This window comes from Pecten maximus, chromosome 2 (assembly GCF_902652985.1).
Source record: "Pecten maximus chromosome 2, xPecMax1.1, whole genome shotgun sequence".
NCBI lineage: Eukaryota > Metazoa > Mollusca > Bivalvia > Pectinida > Pectinidae > Pecten > Pecten maximus.
The window spans coordinates 47,462,865-47,480,516 of record NC_047016.1 but is presented as its reverse complement, the minus strand read 5'-3'; the positions used below and the strand labels follow the sequence as shown (position 1 = coordinate 47,480,516).

The window sequence follows — 17,652 nt, the reverse complement described above, 5'->3', positions numbered from 1 at the left end:
GTGTTTAGATAAACAGTAACACAATTAAAAATCAGGGTAAACAGTCTAAAGATAGTTCATCTTCATTAACTATGTTTAATACTTATTAAATAATATCTAAAATTTTATTTTCTGCCTTAAGAAATTATAGTTCATTAACTATGTTTAATATCTATTAAATGATATCTAAAATTTTATTTTCTGCCTAAAGAAATTATACATGTAGTTCATTAACTATGTTTAGTATTTATTAAATAATATCTAAAATTTTATTTTCTGCCTAAAAAAATTATCGTTTATTAACTATGTTTAATATTTATTAAACGATATCTAAAATTTTATTTTCTGCCTAAAGAAATTATAGTTCATTAACTATGTTTAGTATTTATTAAATAATATCTAAAATTTTATTTTCTGCCTTAAGAAATTATAGTTCATTAACTATGTTTAATATCTATTAAATGATATCTAAAATTTTATTTTCTGCCTAAAGAAATTATACATGTAGTTCATTAACTATGTTTAGTATTTATTAAATAATATCTAAAATTTTATTTTCTGCCTAAAAAAATTATCGTTCATTAACTATGTTTAATATTTATTAAATGATATCTAAAATTTTATTTTCTGCCTAAAGAAATTATAGTTCATTAACTATGTTTAGTATTTATTAAATAATATCTAAAATTTTATTTTCTGCCTAAAGAAATTATAGTTCATTATAATCATACCAGAACAATTGGCTGCTTAAAACAGCAATGATCTTTGGAAAACTTTGTTTAATATCTTAAATTTAATTTTCTTTCTAAAAAAAATCATGGTTTATTAATCAAACTAGAACAATTGTTGTTTTAGAACAGAACTGGTCTTTAGAAAACTTTTTTAGAATTAATTTTAAATTCTAAGGAAAAGTAGAATAGAGCAGTTTTAAAATGATAACATTCTATGTAATATTGTGCAAATATTACTGTATTTAAGCATTTACGATTATTTGTAATATCTTGTTTCAATTATAAATTAGATACTACCTGGTATGTACATGAAGATTCCTCATAACCATTTTATAAAATTCAATTCAAGGAGGCATTTATCTTATGTATACAAGTACCAGCCTTAATCTTTATTTATTTATTTTTTTATTATTTTATTCAATTTTTTTTTTTTATTTATTTATTTACTTTTTTTTTTTTTTTGGTTTGTCAGTATTAGTCAGTACATATTGAAACATAATTCCAAAAATTGAAAAGAAGAAAAAATAATTTCAACCCAAAAATTTTGTTGTTTGCAGAAGTAAGAAGTTAAAGCCAAGTGTCTGTGTGGTGATCTTGTTGTATGTCCCCAAAGTTAAAGCCAAGTGTTTGTCTGGTGATCTTGTTATATGTCCCCAAACTTCTGTTGAAGGCTCACCAATAACCAATCTGATTAAAATACAGATCCTAATACTATCGTGTATACGATAGTATTAGGATCTGTATTTTAATCAGATTGACCAATAACTTTGAACTAACGGTTAACAAAGAGTTAACTTACGAGTGGAGTCTCTTTGTGTGGATGTTGGAGTTTTGGAGCGGGCATCTATCTTGGACCCCACATGTCTGACGGTAACCTTCTGATCCGTGATCTTCACATTGCCTCCACCCGGTTTGTAACTATCGTTTTTGGCATCAATTCCATATTTCTTCCTCGGAGAAGTAGCCGAGGCCTGAAACACCAATCATCGTTGTTTTTTCTTTTTTTTAATCTGACCAAATACAGAAGGCCAGAACTTAATATCAATCATTAAAGAGTTCATTTTCATTCTTGCAAAAACGTTAATGTTTTCTGAGAGAGACTTTGCATGAGCCACGTTTTAAATCTTAGAGAGTAGATACTTGATTTACCTGGCCATATCAGGTAAGGATAGATGAGATTTACCTGGCCATTTCAGGTATGGATAGACAAGTAAGTGTATTTAAGTATCTAGAGTATGTTTTTTTTCCATTTTAATAGTTCACAGGTGAAAATGGTTGGGAAATTGAACCAGGAAATATTAACAACTGATGCAGGAGAATTGCTATCATTGCAAAATACATTTCTTTATCTTTGTATTGTGGAATTGTAATCTTTAAAACATAAACAAATAAAGCATGTTTGTTTTCACTCGTAGCTGATTAACATATAATGTATTTGTGAGTGCCTGATTTATTAGCCTCTCATTTTGTTAAAACACTTTAAGAACTGGAGAAGAAATTTGATTGATTCTTAAACTGTTTTACCAATAATTGTCCATGTTAACCTTTGACCTTAAAGCCTGCACTAAAGGTTGACCTTTGACCTACACATGCATATTACATCCTTAAATTGTTTTACCAATAATTGTCCATGTTAACCTCTGACCTTAAAGCCTGCACTGAAGGTTGACCTTTGACCTACACATGCATATTACATCAGCGAATGTCTCGAAAAATTATAATTACCGCTCTAGGGGTCTTGTTCTCCTCGAAGCCACTGTCTGATGTGCCATCTGTAACAACAACAGGGAACAATGGTCACCAACTACTCAGTTTTACACATGAACATTACAGTCAAATTGTAAAAAAAAGGTACAAAGTGATTCAGAAATAACATTTCATTGCAGTAATACATGGTAAGAACTTTTAAATGTGAAACATTGTTAAACAATTAAAGAACATTTAGTTGAATTTTAATGAAACAAAGCAAAAAAAAACAATAAGTCATTATAAAGGCATATAAGAGAAAATTAAATTCTGTAATATTTGAACAAATTAATTAAGTTAAGTAATTGGTTTCTATTGAAGAACTAGCTGGAATATACCTTCAGGCTCACACTTCATTCAACATAAATTTTGGTTAATATGGCAATAATAAGATTCCATCCATCATATCAAATATCTTAAATATTCACAAATTAAATTAAACATGTATCTTCCTTAATATTAAACATTTTTCAATATTGACCTAAAATAATTAAAAACATACTTAAATAACTTAAATAGGCAAACTAAGGAACGAAAGTACATGAAATTATATAAAAATGCATGCTGAAAAACCTACAAAGTCAAAACCTACAAAGTTTGTCTATAACAAAAGTATTGAGTAACTTGATAACTTGGTACTGGTAATTCAATAACAACATTGGTCTCCATTTATCCTGTAATAAGCCGGCCAAACATAAAGTTTGACTCAAAATTAAGAGGAGGTCGGCTTATCAAAAGACATTGGAAAAATATTGGGCAGCATTAAATTTAAACAAAGCTCAAAAAGACATCAATAGGCTAAGCTTATTACCAGACATACACTTATTGCCTAAATTAAACTTCTATTGCAAAGAACTTTTGAGAGTGACTCTGCAATAAATCTTAATGTTTTGTGTTTTTGTTTTTGCTTTGAAAACCCTAATAGTTTTTAATTCTTTAAAGTGTAGATCATGAGGTAAGGTTTATATAATATGAAGAATGAATATCTCGTGATACAAGTAATACTGTGTAAAATAATTTACAGTAGATTTTGACTTTTTGATTCATGTAAGAATGTAGATGTGGCATGCAGGGTAGCAGTAAGCCTTTGGGACTAAATGTCCACCAGCGGGGCTTACCTTCAAACAATCTCAAGGGATTGCACATTGTATGTCACAAAACAAATAGCATCTTCAGGATAATTATGCAAAAAGCACAGACTCATGCAATCTACCAGAGTAACGCATTGTACCATCTCAGGTCAACACATCCTACAGCTGGATCAAATGTAGTGAGTTTAATGCAGGTTCTAATTAAATTCTCATTATCAAGGCATTCTGTATAAAACTAAGCGGGAAGGATGCTTTAAAGCTCACTGTTGAAGGGGGAAAGAAAGATGCAGTTGGAAGACAATTTTCGAAATGTTATCAACAGAAAATTGCTTTCACAATGTATATAGAGACTGAAACAAAACTTTATCATTTGAACATTTAAGCTTTTTTTTTAAGTGAAAGAAACCTTAGTGTCCTCTCAATTACAGAAACAAAGCAAGAGGCACAAAGGTCTGAACAGTCATCTGAGATGTAAAATTACTGTCTGTATTTTGCTATGTGAACTGGAAATAAGTAACTTAAAACTTCTCTGTACCTGGTAACACAAATTTGGCAAATGTTTTTCCTGAGGAAAATGGTGAAATTTTCGTTAATTTTCAATGAGTATAACTATTCTTACCATTTTCTTTTTTTTATGATAATGACGGATAAAATGCAATTGCAATAAGGGACATGATTTTCATCCAAGTATCTTAAAAGCATGCATAACATCAATCTTTTTTAAGATACATGCAAGCAATTCATCAAAAGAAAAATGAAATAAAATCAAGACAATGAACTAAAAAATAAACAATTTTATTAGCAAGATTTCATTAGCAATCAAAAGTGCACGAAACAATCATTATTTATTGAAAACATAAAAAAGAAAGAACAAAAAATCAATAATTAACAAAATACAAACCACATGGCACAGGCTTCTGGAACAAAACAAAACTTTCTAAAGATAACTAACACAAATCAAACAAGCTCAGAAGATAAAAACAAAAACAGTGGGCTAAAAATAACACATTCAGGTGCAAAACAACCAGTAAACTATGGTAACTAAGTAATATGTGTCATGGTGTCAACATTGCTGCCATTACTTGATATTTCCAACAATAAATACTGCAGATGGTTTTATGTGGTTTCAGTGGGGAAAGTCACTTCAGATGCATCATGGAATGAGATAGTCTTTAAAAAGAAAGAAATAAATCTTTAAAAAGAAAGAAAGAAAAGTGTGATAGAAAGATGGTAATGATATGATTTTTCTTTACGATTTCAACATCTCTACAAAGGTCTGCATCCTCATCTTCACAGAAAACTTACAAGGTATGTCCATTTCCTATCTATCAAAACAATCCTTTTTGTACAAACAAAAGGAGCATTGGGCCTGTGTCACTCACTGGACCGGGATCTCGGTACCATGGACACTAAATCTTTGCTTAGCATTCACACTTCAGTAAAAAACAAGAGGCCAGAAGGGTTTGTATCACTCACCTAGATATTTCAGAGTTCATGTAAAAATATCACTCATAGTTAATACATTGTAATAGTAAGATTTTTCTGATTCTGGGATCCGATTACCATTCAGTACTTTCCTTTTTTTATAATATTTGATTTCCTGTATCCAAGAATGCTTCATAGTAAATTAAATTCAGCTCATTATTTATTTCATTTTTAACATCCCAGAACTTCCCTTTGAACAGCATTGAGACCTGATCTTCACTCAAGAATTAAAAAGACACCCCCTCCCCCATTATATAGCTGAACAGTACATAAAGAATTTTAAAAGTATTCCTCTTTTTCCAGTGTATCTGAGGGACCAAATCCTCCCTATATATAAAGTTGAGTACCCTTAATCTATTGATTCTGCAGATCTAATATGTTTCCTTATCCGAACAAACAAGAAATGATTTTAAAGATCTACCTCCATTCCCCAGGTTTTTGGCAATACAAATAGCATTCTAAAGAAGACATGGACAGCCAAGTTGGTCTGAGTGAAGCTACGTCATGGAGTAATCCTTAATTGACAAAGTGAGCTTCAAACTTAGCTTCTACCAAATAGACCTTCAGACCTTCCTTTGAACACTTAAAACTCTCCATGGCAGCCATTAAGGATTTCAGAAAGATCCAAAAAATTACGCATGGTCAGTTGCATAAAAACAGTAACAACACTTGATGAAGAATATCTCAAAATCAATCTTGGCATGCTAGAGCTTTATCTCATTTGTAAATCAAGAGAAGAATCTTACAATTTGTTTTTGTACCGACCCGAAAAATATCAACAGTTGGTCAGGACCATCTTTGGATAATTCCCATTAACTTTCAACCAAATTACAATGTTGGAACTTGAAACAAAGTTAAAGAAGAAGAAAATTTACAGTGTGCAAGTGCACAACCGTGAGTACACGAAACTTGATGGCTCAGATCATGCTGCCTAAAAGGTCACATGACCTTAAACTGAATCATCTCCCAAAGACACACCAGACCAAATCTAGTAAAAACTCATGCAATTACAAGTGTTCTGGGAAAGCAAAACTTTAAAATCGATAGAAGAGAGACAACTGATCCTATGCCATGACATGAACATAAGATTACCAAACAAGAATGTCCTTGTCTTGTCTCAGGTGACCCAATATAGAGGTGAACTTAAAATAAAAATTTAGGACGTTTTTTCTTCAGACATTACCAGATGATGAGATGTTTGATAAGAAGTCATGGAAAATGAATGTAGATGTGATTCTTCTGGGTAGCAATACAGGTAACTTGAATTGGATTAAACCTCACTAGACTATACGAAAAATAAATAGTAAAAATAAGCTTATCTAAATCTTAAATAATTATACTTTCTATCAAAGAAGACATAAAAAGCCTTATTCTAGAAAAAAAATGTGAAAACATATACCATGGTATAGTCTGTGTCACACATGTATTTATCTGAGAAAAAGAAAAATAAGTGAAAAAATCTAAAAAGATGGCAATGATACCAGTATATTTTCAAAAATAGTCCCTCAGGCCAGTTCATGTATAATTTACTTGGTAGAACTGAAATGCAGTTTTTAAAAAGTTAAGCTATCAAATTATATGCCCAGGAATCTGGTAACTATATACAGCTTGACAAAAAATATTTTTATTGTTGTGTGGACCCTTACCAAGGAAAACTGTGGAATGACAATCTAAAAACAAACAGAATCTATCAAAATATATAAACAGAGTAAATCAAAAACGCAAGGCAAATATCACTCACGCTATTATTCAACTCACTTTTGTGAATTTCAAAGGGGGTCTATAGATGTAAAATTCATGAAATGGGCTTGACATCTATCTTTTCGAAAATTTGATTTCTTTTTTTTGCAAGATTACATTGCATTTAACCTGATGATTTTTTATTGCAAGATTTTTACACTTTTAAAATATGCAACCTTTGAAGGTCAAAGCCATGTCCTTAATACCAGATAATTTTCAGTAATATATTAGCAACATATATGACAATGAAAGTGGTTCAAAGTTACCAATGGAGATTTCCATAAACCTAGGCATCTTGCTTTTTGGGGCAAGTAAAAATAACCTTACTTAACTGTAGCTGTTTTGTTAAATCATTATTATACTGTTTATTTATTTATTTTTTATTTTTTTTTTCAAAGTACATTTTGTATAACTACATCTTTTATGATACAGACTATAGCACTCCCTGTCTGACTCTTGGTTTTTAATCAATATATGAACAAAAGTTCATCTTGTATGATACAGACTATAGCACTTCCTGTCTGACTATTGGTTTTGAATAGACATAAAGAACATTTATCACACTGAAGGAAAACAATAGCTAAAATTGGATATATATGGTAAACCGACGACAAAAAAAGTCAATGAAATAGAAAATGATTTTTTTGGTTAACATTGAACAACATCAATTACATTCACTAAAAAATTGTGAAAACACAAACATGCTCAATGGAAATAATTTCAATAATTAAATGTGTTTTAAATTTTAAACTATAAAAATTAAACTTATATAATAATTAAAATACAATTATATAAAAAAAATAAAATATTTACACATTTTAACAATGACTTATTTAAATGATTAGTTACATCAGAACATACATGATCGCCGAACCAACTTTACTCCTCTAGAATATATAATAAAGAGAATACTAGGTTGGGTAGCGGGGGTTCTACTACTACGTGTAATTACCTACCATAGTCCTATAGAAAGTCAACACACATATTGCTACCCATGTCCATGATTTAGTGGAGATGTTGATTGGGGAGAATGAAATGGCTTGATATAAAAAGGTATATAAGAGTGTGGTAACAAGCATACACAATGCTGTGGCATACAGGCAGGTGAGCATGACAGAAGCTGGCAACAGTCAGAATATCCGCCATAACAGAAGCACTCGATACATTAGAAGAGAGAGAAAAACCTTTCTTTGGAGTTCGACATCGAGGCCTCGACATGCGCTCCAGAAATGACTCGGTGGCCTCTTTACTCTGGGTCTTAGTGGAAAGCTTCTTGGAGGGGACTTTGGTGGGACTTGGTGTGGTTGGTGTCTGCGACAGAGGTGGTATTCTCTGCGATGACACAGACACTGCTCGTGGGGATCTTGTGTCAAATGGTGGTTTGTCAGTGCTCGGTTTTACGTCGAGTGTACGCGGAGAGGCTGCCTTTGATGGCCTGGCAGTCCGTGTGGTGGGTTTGGTGGTCCTATTCTCGGTTTTTGTAGGGGAAGGGATTTTAGACGTTTCATGTTTAGGTGGTGTTTTTTCTTTTGGTTTTCTCAGCGGTTTCTGTGGTGTTTTTGTAATGGGTTTTTCTTGTTTCTTTGGCTTTGCATCCTTTCTTTCGGATTTCTCTGAAAGTTGTATTTTCTTCTCAGCAGGTTCAGCAATTTTCTTTGCCTCTTTTTCAACAGGAGTTCCTTTGTCCTTGCCAGCAATTTCAAGAGGTTCTTTTTTCTCTTCAGCAACCTTTTCAGATATCAAAGGCTCTGGGACAGATTCTGGCAACTTTTGTTCCACTGCTTGCTGATTAGCAGGTGGTTCTGGAAGCTCAGACACTGGAGTTGGGGCGACAACCTCATCCTTACCTGTCACCTCCACTTCCCTAACATCTTCAGTAACCATTGGCTGTTCAACCTCAGCAGCCTCAAGTGACTGTTCTTGTCTGTTTTCTACATCCTCCATAGGGTCCCTGATATACTCCTCTAATGCTGATTTAGTGGAGACAGGCTGAGACAGAGAAGATGCATCATTATCCATCACAGTCTCCTTTAGCACCATGGAACACTCATTAGGGGATGTAGCTATCTCAGATATTTCAGCAGCTGGACCTTCCATGCTCTCATTCACAAGTTTTCCCATGTCCCCATCATCCTCCACCATCTGACTGGAGACTTCTGATGGTGGCTGGTCATCAATTTCCTGTGAGTCCATGATAACTGATTTTGTCATACCAGTTTCCTGTGAGTCCATGATAAATGATTCTGTCATACCAGTTTCCTTTATATCAATTCCAGGTTCCAATATCTCTTTTCGTTCCTCATTACTCTCTTTTGAGACGGTTTCCATGGAAACAGGCTGATGGTTGTCATCTTTGACATTTTGTTGAACTGCCACATCCTCATCATCAAACTGTTCAGATAAATTTTCATCAGAATAGCTGCCACCTCCAGCAGTCAAAATGGCGTCTCTTTGTCCATGTTCTACATTCTGATCAAAGTCATTGACACCTCCAGCAGTTAAAATGTCCTCTTTTTGTCCATGTTCTACATTCTGATCAAAGTCATTGACACTTCCACCAGTTAAAATATCCTCTTTTTGTCCATGGCCTACATTCTGATCAAAGTCATTGACACTTCCAGCAGTTAAAATATCCTCTTTTTGTCCATGTTCTACATTCTGATCAAAGTCATTGACACCTCCAGCAGTTAAAATATCCTCTTTTTGTCCATGTTCTACATTCTGATCAAAGTCATTGACACCTCCAGCAGTTAAAATGTCCTCTCTTTGTCCATGGCCTACATTCTGATCAAAGTCATTGACACTTCCAGCAGTTAAAATATCCTCTTTTTGTCCATGTTCTACATTCTGATCAAAGTCATTGACACCTCCAGCAGTTAAAATATCCTCTTTTTGTCCATGTTCTACATTCTGATCAAAGTCATTGACACCTCCAGCAGTTAAAATGTCCTCTCTTTGTCCATGTTCTACATTCTGTTCAAAGTCATTGACACCTCCAGCAATTAAAATTTTGTCTCTTTGTCCATGTTCTATCTGTTCAAAGTCATTGACACCTCCAGCGGTTAAAATGTCCTCTTTTTGTCCATGTTCTACATTCTGATCAAAGTCATTGACACCTTCAGCAGTCATAAAGTCCTCTTTTTGTCCATGTTCTACATTCTGATCAAAGTCATTGACACCTCCAGCAGTTAAAATATTCTCTTTTTGTCCATGTTCTACATTCTGATCAAAGTCATTGACACCTTCAGCAGTCATTAAGTCCTCTTTTTGTCCATGTTCTACATTCTGATCAAAGTCATTGACACCTCCAGCAGTTAAAATGTCCTCTTTTTGTCCATGTTCTACATTCTGATCAAAGTCATTGACACCTCCAGCAGTTAAAATATTCTCTTTTTGTCCATGGTCTACATTCTGATCAAAGTCATTGACACCTCCAGTAGTCATTAAGTCCTCTTTTTGTCCATGTTCTATCTGAGCAAAGTCATTGACACCTTCAGCAGTCATAAAGTCGTCTTTTTGTCCATGTTCTATCTGATCAAAGTCATTGACACCTCCAGCAGTTAAAATGTCCTCACTAGGCTTCCCAACATCCTTTGCATCCCCAGCTGTTCCTTCCAGTCTGAAGGCCTGACCTGGAGGCAATACACTCTCTTGTTCCAAAGCTTTAAAAGGTGTGGGAGCCATCCCAAATGTTTCATCAATCACAGGCTTGTCTTTCTTTTCTGGTTCCATGTCATGTTCAAATGAATAGGATTCCTTTTCAAAGGATTGGGATGTAGGCTGTTTTTCTTCATATGCACCTTGCTCTTCAAAAGGATTCTGGGTATATAAACATTGATCTTCAGGATGGGGGACTGATCTCTCTTCTGATGCAAAACTGTTTTTTATTTCAGGTGAGACTGACCTTTCAGTTGAAACCTGGCTCTGTTTGAATTCATTTAAATCCTGTTCTGTAGAAGACACAGACCTCTCCTCTGATGCTAACCTGTTTTGCGGAGAAACCAACTCTTTTTCGACAGACATTCTTTCCTCTTGTGGTGAAACAGACCTCTCCTCTGAAGTCAGCTTTTGTTGTTGTGGATGAGTAAATCTTTCCTCAGATGAAAATTCCATTTCTTCTTCTTCCTCATCGTTGATAAATTCTTCTTCGTCTTCTGAGTTCTGATCATCTGGGTATGTGCCTTCATCTTCACCTTCATCATCATATTCTTGATTCTGTTGTGTAAACACTGGATTTGGAACCAGATCTTGTGGTTGTTGTCTGTTTGGTTCAGCCTCAGCTTGATCAACACCAGATTCATCCATCTGTAATCCCTGTTTTGATGTTTCCTCCAACAACACATCTCTAGGAGATGCTACATCATCACTATAGCCTGTTTGTTGTCTTGCTGGAGAAAGTTCTAGTGGGGAGGCGTCCTGCTGAGGAATCATAGGTTCATCCCAGTGAACTTGGCTTGGCTGTGTTTCACCATAAAAATCTTGTTTTAGAGGGGACATTTGTTCATCCTGCAATACTGCTTGCTGTTTGTTTTCTGGTTCCAGCTGAACAGTTGGTTGTTTGGTAAACATATCATTATCATCTCCACAAAATCCTGCAGGACCCGATTCCATGTCTGATGCAAAAATGTTTTCTTTTTCCTTTTGGCTCATTGTCTGTTCCATTTCATTTTCACCAAATGGTGTTGATGCTCCACCAATTTCTTGGTTTGACTGGTTGTCCTGGAAACCAGATATGTGTTGGTCTGAGACTACTATGCCTGTCCCCTTGTTCTCTTCTACTGGTGGCGTGATGGATCTCTTCTCCATGTCAGAGTCACTCTCAATGGTGAAAGTGTCACTCTTACTGATGGTATCCCTGGAGAGATCTCCAGAAGCAACCTGTTGGTGTTCCATAGACTCTTGTCCAATATCCATCTGTCTGCTACCTATCTCCTCTGTCTGATCGCCTAGTTCTTGTTCCGTGCCGCCTTCAACCAATAGTGGTTCAGCATCCATGCTTGGCATAAGTCCCCCACCCTGCTGCTGAAATTGTAATTCATTTTCATTAAATGCATGTTTTATAGCACTCTGATCAAACTCAGGATGTACATCAGCAAGTTCTGTACCCTCACCAGTCCCTGACATAACATCGTCCTGAATGTTTTCAGTATCCTCCTCCGAGTCTGTGTAGTCATCTTCAATAATCTCATCATTCTCAACTTGTGAATTAGATTCACTTTCCGAGTAATCCTCCTCATCCTCATAATCATCAACATCACCATCCCCTTGTTCTGTTTTGGTGGTAGGAACATTCCAATCCTCCATCAACACAGGCACATTTTCTTTACATTGAGTGCCCATCACATCATGTGCCTGTTCCTTTGGTGTGCAAGTGTTACTTTGAGGAAGCTGAGGTGAATCGCTACTCTCTAAACCTCCTGAATGAGGATTCTGATCAAACATGTCTGCCTGCTGAGAATTGCGCGATAAAAATTCAGGAGCATCATGCCTCAGTGGTGAACAGTCAGTAGTGCTGCGTTGTTCTGGAAAAAACTCGGGAGCATCGTACTTAAGGGCAGACTGAGCAATTTGTTCAGTGTTCTTGGTGTTCACATCATTAGACTGAAACTCACGGTATGGGTCAGAAGTGTGCATTTCCCCTGGTGCCGAGTCACTGAAAGGATTTGTGCCAACACATCCTAAATCTGTAGTTTGATCATCATCCTTGGAGAAATCTATGAGCTCATTTTTCTGGCCCGTGGGGGGCACAGGGTCAGGAAGGGCTTCAGGGGTTGGATCCATTTCCTGGTCACCCCCAAAGGCTGAGAAGGACTCGTGGCTTCCTGTTTGGGAATAGGAACTTATTTCTGAATTAAAAGGTGAGAATGAATCATCAATATTAGAACCAACAAAATCCTCACATTGCTGTGGAAAGGAGGCAGCATCACTTCCAAGTGGAATCTCTGGCTCCCTGGTCACTGGATAGCTAGGGACATCGCCTGGGAAAGTATCCTCGGCACAAAATGCTGTTGGCACCTTCTGGTCATCATTAGGGGGAAACCTGCCACCAGGATTTTGATCGAAATCTGACTCAAAGCCACCTACTACCTCATGCTTGTGGACATCACCATTCCTTGTCTCCTTTGTAGCACCCTGCAAGAATTCACCGTCAGCCATTTTGTCAGGAGATGTCACACCATAAATGTATTCAGAGCTGTCAGCAGCCTGGCAAGATCCTACAAAAGAGAAGAACCAGAGGTTAGACTTTTAGTAAAACGCCATGGTGACGAGAAGGATATATAGTGTAATACACCATGGTGATGAGGAGGCTATATTGTATAAAATACCATGGTGACGAGGAGGATATATAGTACGTGTAATACACCATGGTGATGAGGAGGCTATATTTTCATAAAATACCATGGTGATGAGGAGGCTATATTGTATAAAACACCATGGTGATGAGGGGGAGGCTATTGTAACAATCAATAATTGGTTAACAAGTTCATAGGTCTCAACCACCACCAAAGTATTGACAGATATTACATTTTCAACTTGACCACTGTGTGTCCAGTAATAATATTATCAAAAGTATTAGAAAACAGAGCACCTGACTTATTCCATATATGGCAAACGGATTTAAGAATCTGAGTGTAAAGAAGGAAACTGAAGAAATTTTAGCAAATTGGAACTCCTTTGAGCCCCATCCCTCAGTCCCTGGGGGTTAGTTAAAGTCAAATTGACATAGAATCAAGGCCTAACCATCTATTCATGCATATATACAATGCAATTCCAACCTATATTGAATTTACAGTTGAAAATGAACAAAATATACCAAAATTAATAATTTTCCTAAAGAAACTATGGTAACTTTCATTCCATCCCCAGAACTGTCTATGAAGTATGAGAGTAATAAAATTCTTACTTTTGATACGCCACTTTTTATGGATAAAGAGTAAATGTTTGCAGCATATCTGGGTCTGAAGGAGAGCATGAAAATTTAAGCCAAATTGACCACCTGTCCCTCAGCTGTTGTGTTACTAATATCATTCATGTCTGGGTTATAATTCCAATCAAGTTTGAATTATTTCAGTTGAAAAAAAAATATACCCTAAAGCATGATATTTTCCTACATAATAGCTACAACCTGCAATAGAAATGCTTTGACTTATAATTGAACAAGATGACACAGTTGTCAATATCCCCATGCCCAGCTAATTAAAGAAACAGAAGCTAGACATACATGTACACTGTAAGAATTTGTTTGTTTGAATAAAGTGCAATATTTAGGTTTTTAACAATCAGTTTTCAGGGTTACAGGAAAATGATGAAAAAAAAACAAAGCACACCATACTAAAATGCATCACAGATGCATGAATTGTATCTGAAGCACTGACACAACAAAGGAGCCTGGGTAATACCCCCCTGGGGGATAATAATTGCATTTAGTGGTATTAACGTAAATTAATTCAGGAATATTTTATCAGGAGATACCAGAAGTTAAATGCAAGTGAAACCGTGTCTCAAGCAAATGACAAATAGAACAGAAGATTTATTTTATTAGATGTATGTAGGTCAAAGTGACCTATTTTTGAAAATGACACAGTGCCTCACCATGGTGAACCCATGTTCCAATTATGAAGTTCCAGTGAAAAGTAATGTGAGAGATAGATCCTGGACAAAATTTCACTTTGACATAGGTAAAAGGTCAAAATGTGGGTCGGAGTGATCTACTTTTGGTACATATACAATGACACACTGCCTCACCTAGGTAAACTCATGCCCCAAGTATGATGATCCATTGACAAGTAGTGTATGAGATAGAGCCCAGACAGGAAAATGGCAGACAGCCAAACAGAAGGACAGATGGACACGATGTAAAACTGTAGTCCACCACCAGGAATATAGATATCCCTCCAATATATATACATTTGTTTATCCCAATCAGAAATCCAGAACCTCACCTGATTAATCACATAAATGTAGGTTGTCAAACCTTGTGATCACACAGGTAATTTATAATCAACACACACAAAGGTAAGTAATTACCTAACGAGGTCACATTGCAACAAACGTGTGATTATCATTGGTCCGTACTTGTCCCTTTCATCCTGGTCATGAGAATGTTTTATTGATGTGTGTGGCAACACAGCCAAGGGAAAGACCTTTGATATGAGGACTGGCCATGAGATGGACGCAAATAATTCAATTAAATGCATCCTAGGGATAATAATCACCCAATAGCACATAACAAAAAAAAACAATAACGAAGAGCCACCACCACGTACCCCTCCTGTGAGGGAACAAGTCTTCCAACCAATACTTTAATGAAAAAGGTTCATTGACCACTGAGATATCACCACAGGGATAATTAGTGACAATTTGATAGACCTTGCCACTTCCCTTGTATATTTGAGTGATCAAATATTACTTATATTGCTATTTGGTGATCATGTGGATGTATTCATTGAAACTCCAAGAGCAGTAACATCTAAAACTTGCATCTACCAGCAGAACTTCAGATCCCCTCTCAATCACTATATTGCATATGTAGACTGTAAGGCAAAACAAGAGGCCCAATGAGCCTGTATTGCTCACTTGGCTCTATAGCAACTTTGGAGTTAAGGTTATTTCTGCAGATACTATGCTGATAACCACTTTATTTAAATATCAGATTAAGCTAGGTTTATTCATGTCAATAATTTTTTCAAGTCCTTCATTCCAGTATAAAAATTGGCCTCTTGTTTATTGAGAAGAAGTCATTTGAAGATTTTAGCCAATTTGACCCATGTAACCTTAAGTGAAGGTCAAGGTCATTCATTTGAGCAAATTTGGAAGCCCTTAAACCCATCATACCACAGGCTTAATATCAAGTCCGCTGGCTTTTGGATATTGAGAAGAAGTCATTTGAAGATTTTAGCCTATTTGACCAATGTGACCTTGAATGAAGGTCAAGGTCATTCATTTGACCAAACTTTGTAGCCCTATATCCCAGTATGCTACAGGCCTGATATCAAGTCCCTGGGCCTCTTGGTTATCGAGAAGAAGTCATTTGAAGACTTTAGCTTATTTGACCCATGTGACATTGAATGAAGGTCAAAGTCATTCAGTTGAACAAATTTGGCAGCCATTCAACCCAGCATGATACAGACTCAATTTCAAGTCCCTGGGCCTCTTGGTAATTGAGAAATAGCTGTTTTCAGTTTTTAACCTATTTGACCCATGTGACCTTGAATGTACGTCAAAGTCATTCATTTGAACAATCTTAGTTGCTCTTCACCCCAGCATGCTACAGGCATAATATCAAGTCCCTGGGCCTCTTGGTTATTAAGAAGAAGTTGTTTAAAGATTTCAGCATATTTGACTCGTGTGATCTTGAATGAGGCTCAAGGTCATTCATTTGAACAAACTTGGTAGCCCTTCATCCCAGCATGACACATGACCAATATCAGGTTTGTAGGCTTCTTGGACTTTGAGAAGAAGTTGTTTAAAAGAAAAAGTTGATGCTGGACAGACGGACGATGGACTGACGACATAAGCTCACTGCCCCTTTGGGCAGGTGGGCTAAAGAAATGTTTAATGATTTATGTCGGATTCAGGGGCTAAAAGGTGAGCTCACGAATATGTTGGATTATTTTGATCTTAACACTAATTAGCCCTTACAAAAGCCGCAGAGCTGATTTTTAAGATATCAATATTTAACCATAAATATGTAATGTGAAATGGGGTCTTAAAGCTAATGAAAAATCTTGATCGGAATCAAAGCAACTTTGACTATGAATATTGCTATAAAACAGGCTAAAAATGATATTTTGATAATAAGCTATACTGTATTTTACTGGGTATAAGCCCACAGGGGGCTTAAAGTGCACTGAAAATCAACAAAAGTAGGGGATGGACTTATCCCCGAATAAAACCCTTTGCAAAAGCTGGAACATTTTAGCTGCCATCTTGAATATAGAAGACACTATAATATGGAAGAGGAATCCCCGATCAAATGATCTATGACTGAAACATTTTACAAATGATCTATGGCTGAAACATATTATCAGATTAATTCAATACATTGTTTATTATATTCAAATTTTTTGACAACAAATTACAAGCGACAGATGAAACCGAAAGTTACAAAGTTCGAAAAATGCATTGTGTTCTGTCATCACTTAATATGTGAAAACAAATGAAAATATATATTTTTTCATTGTTTTATTAGTAGATATAGATACATACACCACCACACCTAACATATACCACACCTAACATATACCACCACACCTAACATATACCACCACACCTAACATATACCACCACACCTAACATATACCACCACACCTAACATACACCACCACACCTAACATATACCACACCTAACATATACCACACCTAACATATACCACCACACCTAACATATACCACCACACCTAACATATACCACCACACCTAACATATACCACCACACCTAACATATACCACCACACCCAACATATACCACCACACCTAACATATACCAACAACCACCACACCTAACATATACCACCACACCTAACATATACCACACAAACAACCTAACATCTACCCACCAAAACACCCAACATCTACCACCACACCTAACATATACCACACTGCTAACTATACCACCACACCTAACCTATACCACACCTAATACTATACCACGCTAACACCTAACTATACCCTACACTAACATAACCAAACCACCACCCCAACATAAACCCCAACCACACCTAAAAAACCACCACACCAACTTCCACCCCCAACACCTAACTTTACCACCACACCTACCATATACCACCACCCTAAACAACACCCCCACACCTAAAATTTACCACACCTAAAATAACCACACCTAACTAACCCCCCACCCCCAAAAATAACCACCACCC

General features: G+C 35.8%; 1 protein-coding gene across 11 annotated transcripts in view; it reads right to left on the bottom strand.

Annotated features, from left to right (window-relative positions):
• Nucleotides 1-12,662, bottom strand: part of LOC117322308 (microtubule-associated protein 2-like) — a 77,554-nt gene extending 64,892 nt beyond the window's left edge. For 6 of the 11 annotated variants that reach the window (XM_033877153.1, XM_033877148.1, XM_033877157.1 and 3 more), the window contains exons 1-4: nt 10,078-12,662; nt 7,957-10,014; nt 2,436-2,482; nt 1,510-1,681 (exon numbers count right to left, since the gene is read on the bottom strand). In XM_033877153.1, coding sequence (XP_033733044.1) covers nt 1,510-1,681; nt 2,436-2,482; nt 7,957-10,014; nt 10,078-12,553 — 4,753 coding nt within the window. In that variant the 5' untranslated portion in view covers nt 12,554-12,662. Of the gene's footprint in view, nt 1-1,509; nt 1,682-2,435; nt 2,483-7,956 lie in introns of all 11 variants that reach the window. The other 5 variants (XM_033877149.1, XM_033877151.1, XM_033877152.1 and 2 more) reach the window with 5 other exon arrangements.
• Between the last annotated feature and the right edge of the window lie 4,990 nt (nt 12,663-17,652).